This window comes from Electrophorus electricus, chromosome 3 (genome assembly GCF_041902795.1).
Source record: "Electrophorus electricus isolate QZ-2024a chromosome 3, ASM4190279v1, whole genome shotgun sequence".
In the NCBI taxonomy this organism is placed as follows: Eukaryota; Metazoa; Chordata; class Actinopteri; order Gymnotiformes; family Gymnotidae; genus Electrophorus; species Electrophorus electricus.
In genome coordinates, this window is record NC_137499.1 from 21,486,425 (window position 1) to 21,494,490 (window position 8,066).

The window sequence follows — 8,066 nt, forward strand, 5'->3', positions numbered from 1 at the left end:
CATCATTTTAGGAATCAGATGCTGAGATTGAGTACTAACACCTTACACTCCATCTCGTATGTTTGAAACCTGATTCTGACTGCAACTAAATACCTTTCATATTAGTATCACTGAAAGACACTAAATGAATCATAGTAGATACTGACTAATCTGCCATAACTTTAACAACGACATAATCAGCCTAGATTAGGAGGATTAAGGCTAATGGACGCAGGCAGCCCTGTGGCAAAACCCTGGGTCACTACACAGAGGACCTTGCCCCAACCAGCCAGTACTGTATACACCCTCCCTGTTACTGGGTCCATGCACCACGAATTCCAGGTCTGTCTGAACAAGCAGAGGTGCAATCATGCAGTCAGTTGCTCCAGGGCCATGTTGCTATTCCCCAGAAGAAGGTAAGGGTGCTTCACATACTTTCTAGATTCTCCCCAGGTACGTTCATACCTGTCAAAGCATCTCAAGTCTTTGTGAAGCAGGTTAAAGTGCATGCATGGAGCATGATGGGAAGGTATGGTGCGGTGTGAGAGACATCGACTCTGAGGTCCTGATCGAATACTAGCTTAGAAAAACACAGAAGAACGTAGAAAGAGAGGGGCTAAATGAGTGAGAGGGAGAGACTAAATGAGAGTGTGAGGGCGTGAGAGTGAAAGGGTGTGAGAGTGTGGAATGATGGATAGAGTGGTGTAGAGAGAGTGGCACTGCAGAGATTGGGTTACCCTGGAGGACAAATGTCCTGGAGGACAGCCTCCCTTTCAGAGATCAGGGAACAGAATACCTAAGGAGGGTTAGTATCTCTCATTGCCTTTCTAATGTTGTCTGATTCACACACACACATACACACACACACGCACGCGCGCACACACATGATAACACGTACACACATTTCCCATGACCTCAGCTGATCTGTTAATGCTGGACCAGCCTTGGCACTTAACTGAAGCTTTTTAAAGGTCATCAACACATAGATAAAAAGAGAGGGATATGGGTAGAGGGTGTATGTTAGAGAGAAATGAATGAAAAACATGGAAAAAAAACATCAGGCAGGCAAGGGTCATGTTGACTGTCTGAAATTTAAACCTGTACTCTGGGTCAAATGTCAAGTCGTGGTTGCATCACTGAAACTGCTCCAAGGCTGCAGGGACTCATTACCAGACTGTCGGCTTCCTCGGGTTCCCTTTCTAATCTTAGAAAATTAAAAACCCCAATTATACTCGTTTGAAAAAGACAATGGTGAGAAGCTTAAAGCTGTCATTTTAAACCGGGAAGCTGATATCCCATCACATTCCACCTGTTTCAGTGGCTTTTTTCCCCTCATTCCCAGAGCAGGACATTTGAAATATGAATAAAATTAAAAAAAAATAAAAATTGAAAGGAAAAAAATACAGTGTCACTGTGCATCAGCAGGCAGGAGAGCAGAAGACAGGAGGAAATAAGAGTGTCATGTTCCCTTCGTGGGACTCTTATAGTATGTGAGGGGAAATTCACCACTGTGCATTTTTGATCCCCTGCCTCAGAGCTGGAATGAACAACAGACACACTCAACTTCCATTTCAGTATGGCAGTTTGTGAGAGACTTTTTGGAGAAGGCAAAAAAAAGTGTGTGTGTGTGTATGTGTGTGTGTTTAAGAAATTTTAAGAGTAGCTTCCTTGTTCTTAACTGGGTCAGATCTATCCAGCCCTTAGGAACAAAGGCTTGGAAAAAGTGCCATGAAAAGCTGTCCATTCATGTGGCTCAGTGTAGTGCTTTCCAGACTGGACTAGTAGTAGCACACAGACTCATTTTATTTTAAAGACTAAAAATCACAAAAATATGTTCAGGGAAGAAACCTACACACACACACACACACACACACACACACACACACACACACACACACACACACACACACACACACACCACGCACACACACACACACACCACACACGCACGCACGCACACACACGCACGCACACACACACACGCACGCACGCACGCACACGCACGCACGCGCGCGCACACACACACGCACACGCACACGCACGCACGCACACACGCACACGCACACACGCACGCACGCACACACACACGCACACACACACACACACACACACGCACACACACGCATGCACCCATACGCTACATATCTACAGCCCCCTGCATAAAACATGAAAAAAAAAAAAAAGATTTCTCACTGAACTCTGAACACCCTGGAGAGGAGAAGAAGATACACCACATGCAGCCCCGTACGATGACCCAAGCCCACGTAACATACTCACGGTGTCATTGCATCCTTTGTTGTCTTCGTACTTAGTTTCTATGTGGATGGAGAACTTCGGCAAAAAGGAACACTGAAAAGGAGGCAAGGTGTCACAAAGAGAGAAGGTGAAAGAGAAAGAGACGAAGAAAGGGAGAACGAGAAAGGAGAAAGGCTTGGAATGAGATTTCCCAGCACTTAATGGGAATATATTCAGTCCTGACAACATTCCCCATCATCTGCGGTTATATTAACAGCCCCCTGCTTTGTGTATCTGTCAGATCTACCCAGCTGATGTCACCAACACATTCATTCCCAAATAAATCACTCTTAGACATCGCTTCTGACTTCACAACCCAGATGATCGCGATGGACTGGCAGCTTAATTGCGAGAGACGTGTGGACATTATAGAGACGTGTGGACATCATGGAGAGTGACAGCCGTAACATTCTTTATAACAAAGTGTATGTGAATTAGGCACGAGGGTCGCACAGTCTCCTCCACAAGACCATTAAAGCTATTAATAACAGCACAGACACATGGAGACGATGACCGATTTCCATAGCAACCCCTTTATAGCAGAGAAAGTTCCACTGTTGCTGAAAGCGACGCCTTAAGAAGCGTGGGAGCATGCTGGCTTCAGGACACGCTGGAGGGAAGGGGGGTAGGACACGCTGGAGGGAAGGGGGGTAGGACACGCTAAAGGGAAGGGGGGTAGGACACGCTGGAGGGAAGGGGGGTAGGACACACTGGAGGGAAGGGGGGGTAGGACACACTGGAGGGAAGGGGGGGTAGGACACGCTGGAGGGAAGGGGGGGTAGGACACACTGGAGGGAAGGGGGGGTAGGACACGCTGGAGGGAAGGGGGGTAGGACACGCTGGAGGGAAGGGGGGTAGGACACGCTGGAGGGAAGGGGGGTAGGACACACTGGAGGGAAGGGGGGTAGGACACGCTGGAGGGAAGGGGGGTAGGACACACTGGAGGGAAAGGGGGCAGGACACGCTGGAGGGAAGGGGGGGTAGGACACGCTAAAGGGAAGGGGGGGTAGGACACGCTGGAGGGAAGGGGGGTAGGACACGCTGGAGGGAAGGGGGGTAGGACACGCTGGAGGGAAGGGGGGGTAGGACACGCTGGAGGGAAGGGGGGTAGGACACGCTGGATGGAAGGGGGGTAGGACACGCTGGAGGGAATGGGGGTAGGACACACTGGAGGGAAGGGGGGGTAGGACACGCTGGAGGGAAGGGGGGGTAGGACACGCTGGAGGGAAGGGGGGTAGGACATGCTGGAGGGAATGGGGGTAGGACACAATGGAGGGAAGGGGGGGGTAGGACACGCTAAAGGGAAGGGGGGGTAGGACACGCTAAAGGGAAGGGGGGTAGGACACGCTGGAGGGAAGGGGGGTAGGACACGCTGGAGGGAATGGGGGTAGGACACACTGGAGGGAAGGGGGGGGTAGGACACGCTGGAGGGAAGGGGGGGTAGGACACGCTGGAGGGAAGGGGGGTAGGACACGCTGGAGGGAATGGGGGTAGGACACAATGGAGGGAGGGGGGGGTAGGACACGCTAAAGGGAAGGGGGGGTAGGACACGCTAAAGGGAAGGGGGGTAGGACACGCTGGAGGGAAGGGGGGTAGGACACGCTGGAGGGAAGGGGGGCAGGACACGCTGGAGGGGAGAAGAGAGAGGGAAGAAGAGTGAGTATGGTCCTTCCATGGTGAGTCACTCTTCCTGCTGAGCCATCTCACCCCCCGCACACACTCCCCACACCCCCCCACCAAACTCCATTGAAATAACAGTGGGTGACTCACTTTTAAAGAGTTTCCCTCAAACTTAGTTTAAGAGACAAATGAAGACGTTTATCACCGCACAAGCACATTTAACAGGATCAAGGGATCTCAGTGTGTAAAAAAGGGCACTAGGCTGTGACCTTAAAACATGACTCAGTCCTTTCCACAACGTGATTATGGATCTGTAATCACGTATGCCCGGGGTACACCAGCGGTGTGAAGCGCGTTATGTTTATCTGTGACGCTGGTACTGAAGGAAGGCTCGCTAGGCCCACATGGATTAGCGTATTAGACTGTGCTGCACCACCTGATTGCACTGGGGGGTGGGAGCTAATTAGTGGCACGAGGTGTCGTTCTGAAGGCCACCAGCTCTCCAAGGTCCCACACTGTGTTCAGAAGAGGAGGAAAGTGAACTTACTGTGTATTCTGCGGGCGGGGGACAGGATGGAGAGGGCGGAGCGTCGCGTGCAGGCGAAAACATGGAAGAGAGTGGAAAACAGGTTCAGGTCCATCAAACGCGCAGACTACGGCCACGCTTTACTCCGTTTTGCCTTTTACCTACTGCTAACATACCTTACGTCAGAATGAAGCTCAACGTTAGTTAGCGTTGCGCCTCTGAAAACATGCTAATTTGTCCCTATTAGCCTTCAGCTATTTTTAACACAGCTAGTATTCCTGGACAAAGCGTTCCTTCAAAGGGAACGTTGCTAAAGATGTTAAAACACACAGATTGTGTTGAATCATCTTCCTCAGTAATGGAGCTGCGAGGAATGAAAAAAAAAAAGCTCATTCACGTAATTAAAAAAGAAGGCTGCAACAGGATACACTGCTTTGGGGAAAAGAATTGAATTGCCGCTCTCATGGTTTCCAATCACGTGACATTAGAGGCCTTCAGAGCCTGGCTGTGATAAAGCGATTAGCTTGTGGCCTACAGCCCTGCAGGGTTAAAACTGGGTTTCTTTTTTTAACCTACCAGGCACTAATATTCAAATACGTGAGAAAGTTCTGGATGGTAGTTGGAGCTACGCACCCTATCACCTCTGGAGATCATGTTCTGTCAATGTCCCCAGCGTTCCTCTCTATCTCCCACCTTCTCCTTTCATTGGACAGTCGGAGACTACACGGCCTGACAGTCGTAATTCATTCACACATATCTGGGAGCGGTCGTGGACAGGGCCGGAGGCTGATTGGATTAACTCCTGCAGCGCTTCCTGATGTCCACAGCTGGACACGCCCCTCTAGTGCAGAACACCCTGAATGGCCACCCACACAGCAAGGCTTTCCGGCTTAGCTCCACAAAGCGGAGAGGTCTGCTGGTAATTCCAGGAAGGCGTGGTGGTAAATGTGGGAACGCTACCAGGAAAACGCTCCCTGCTGCACTGGGCTGGTTCAGAAGATATAAAGATCTTTTCCCCCTAAATTGCAAATCATTTGCAGTTTTGTTTTGTTTTTTTTGTATGTGTGAGTCAGAGCAGAGCTATTCTTTGTATTTATCCCTATTATTTATCCCAAGGAAACAATTCTAGCACTTTTCCCATTGGAATTTTAAGTATTCATTTGCTTATAGCAACTGGATGACGTACAATTCTGGTTCAAAACAAGGTGTAAATCGTGTGGGTGCTTTCAACACTCAGAATGGCTGTCTTACAAAAACAAATCACGAAATTCTCTTACTCACACTCTTAACGACACAGTACTTGCAGCCAAATTGAAGTTAGGATTTCAAAATTGCCCTCACAGTCAGAATCACTTTCTTTTTTTACACCACTTTTGGCTGCCTTTACTGAACGTACACAGAGAAGCAGTGTGATGTTTGCACCAACATGGCCGTTGTGAGTTTGGCATGAGACAGCATAGTATCGCCTACCACAGGAGAGAGCTAGAAATGAACGAACTGCATTGGTGACTACTGTAGCATTGCTGTCGGACAAAAACCTCATATGTCCAAAAGAGTAACTTTACAGGAGATGAAAAAATGTGTGTGTACATGTGTGGGTGTGGGCATGCGCATGTGTTGGTGTGTGTGTGTGCTACCTGTAATCGTGTGAGGGTAATAGTTCCAGGCTTTCTCCGTCACATAGAAGATTCTGGGCACCACTGCTCTAGCCCAACTGGGAAGTTTGCTGCAAAAAGACAGAGATTTTTTCATTTCCTGTACCCAGTGCCGTGTTTGTGTACAAGCCTCTGGTGACTCCAGTGAGCTAACAGTGCTTTGATCAGTCAACGAAAGCTAAGTTTAACATGTAGGACTAGTGTTCTGTTTACTCTAGTTGTGTCAATGCTGTGATCTATCAGTATAATGCTCATTTTCAGGGATACCAAAGGTTAATCTTTTAAACTATTGTTGTTAGAAATTCAACACAAATATCTTCGCTACTTTCCGACTGATTTATACATTTATTGCTGTTTTTATTTTGTTAGTTGTTATAAAAAGTCACCTGCACTCAGGAATCGAAATCTCTGAGATTTTTCTGGGGCATGACCCCCAGAACCACCCGCGCGGGTTTGCAAAATCCCCCTATTTCTGCCTTCACAGGGTTGCCAAGTATGACCATGATGGATCCCAAGAGCGTTAGCAGCAGGTCAGTGGCGTCGCCCCGCTCTGCCTGCGTCAGCGGCGGGTCTGCGTCACGGCTCTTCGCCTGCCTCCCTGTCCCTGGCAGCTACATAAAGACTGCTTTACCTCGCCGAAGCCTCCCACACCGCGAGGCCCCAGCGCCGTCCCGGTCTCCGTAATGGATTTTTGCTCAGTAATGCAAAGTCAAAAAAAAAAAAAAAAAGATCAAGTATCTTTATTACAAATGAGTTTTAGATCCTGAGGCGCAACAGCGGTTCTCATTCTTTCTTCTAAACGCGCTCGCGAGAGCTCACCCTCTTAGCTGCCTTTTTAGGTCACCGTCTTGTTATGTTTTCTGTCTTCTACAGGCTTGTCATTGTCTTAGTTCTCGCTGTCCTAGTGTCCTCTCGCTGACACACACACACACACACACACGCACACACACACGCACGCGTAGCACAAGCTCATCCTCACCCCACTCCCACACCCATACTTCTTGGTAAAATCATGACTGATAGGGCTCATAAACCCAATTGGATTGTAGCCTTCAGTTCCAACCACGGAAGGGAGTCAGGAAAGGTGTGAAAGAGAAGAGGAGAGGAGAGGAGAGGAGAGAAGAGAAGAAGAGGTGAGGTGAGGTGAGGAGAGGAGAGGAGAGAAGAGAAGAAGAGGTGAGGTGAGGAGAGAAGAGAAGAGGAGAGAAGAGGAGAGGATGTAAGGTGAGGTGAGGAGAGGAGAGAAGAGGAGAGGATGTGAGGAGAGGAGAGGAGGTGAGGAGAGGAGAGAAGAGGAGAGGAGAGAAGAGAAGAAGAGGGGAGGTGAGGTGAGGTGAGGAGAGGAGAGGAGAGAAGAGAAGAAGAGGTGAGGTGAGGAGAGAAGAGGAGAGGAGAGAAGAGAAGAAGAGGTGAGGTGAGGTGAGGTGAGGAGAGGAGAGGAGAGAAGAAGAGGTGAGGTGAGGAGAGGAGAGAAGAGGAGAGGAGGTGAGGTGAGGTGAGGAGAGCAGAGAAGAGGAGAGGAGGTGAGGAGAGGAGAGAAGAGAAGAAGAGGTGAGGTGAGGAGAGGAGAGGAGAGAAGAGGAGAGAAGAGAAGACAAACGAATGAATTCAAACAAGCCAATGCCAGTGCAGAAAGACAAAATCTGTTTAACCTTTCCATGCCCCTGCCCGCCCACACACACACACACACACACACACACACACACACACACACACACACACTGCTCCTACCACAAACACTCCCAACAAGATGTCAGTGTGACCCAAATTCAATGGTGATTGCTGTAATCGCACACGACACCCCAAACTCCCAAGTGGCACACACATCAGACCAAGAGGAAGTCTGAAATACATGCTACGCTGAGGGGAAACCCCCCTAACAAATTCAAGCCCTAGGACACATGGAAGTGATCTTCTGAAATGACCTGTAACTGGTGGGAAATGATTCAACTCCGCAAGGTGCATAGAGGCTTCACGATAGATAATAGATG

General features: G+C 49.1%; 1 protein-coding gene and 1 long non-coding RNA gene across 2 annotated transcripts in view; one reads left to right on the forward strand and one right to left on the reverse strand.

Moving 5' to 3' along the window:
- Nucleotides 1-8,066, reverse strand: part of LOC113583261 (cytoplasmic phosphatidylinositol transfer protein 1) — a 50,377-nt gene that overhangs the window by 8,251 nt on the left and 34,060 nt on the right. Inside the window, exons 3-5 of the mRNA XM_027019496.3 lie at nucleotides 6,058-6,146; nucleotides 4,442-4,449; nucleotides 2,257-2,328 (exon numbers count right to left, since the gene is read on the reverse strand). Coding sequence (XP_026875297.1) covers nucleotides 2,257-2,328; nucleotides 4,442-4,449; nucleotides 6,058-6,146 — 169 coding nt within the window. The remainder of the gene's footprint in view (nucleotides 1-2,256; nucleotides 2,329-4,441; nucleotides 4,450-6,057; nucleotides 6,147-8,066) is intronic.
- Nucleotides 6,143-7,484, forward strand: LOC145656955 (uncharacterized). The gene is made up of 2 exons (XR_014122651.1): nucleotides 6,143-6,266; nucleotides 6,560-7,484. It is a non-coding gene; the product is annotated as an uncharacterized LOC145656955 (long non-coding RNA).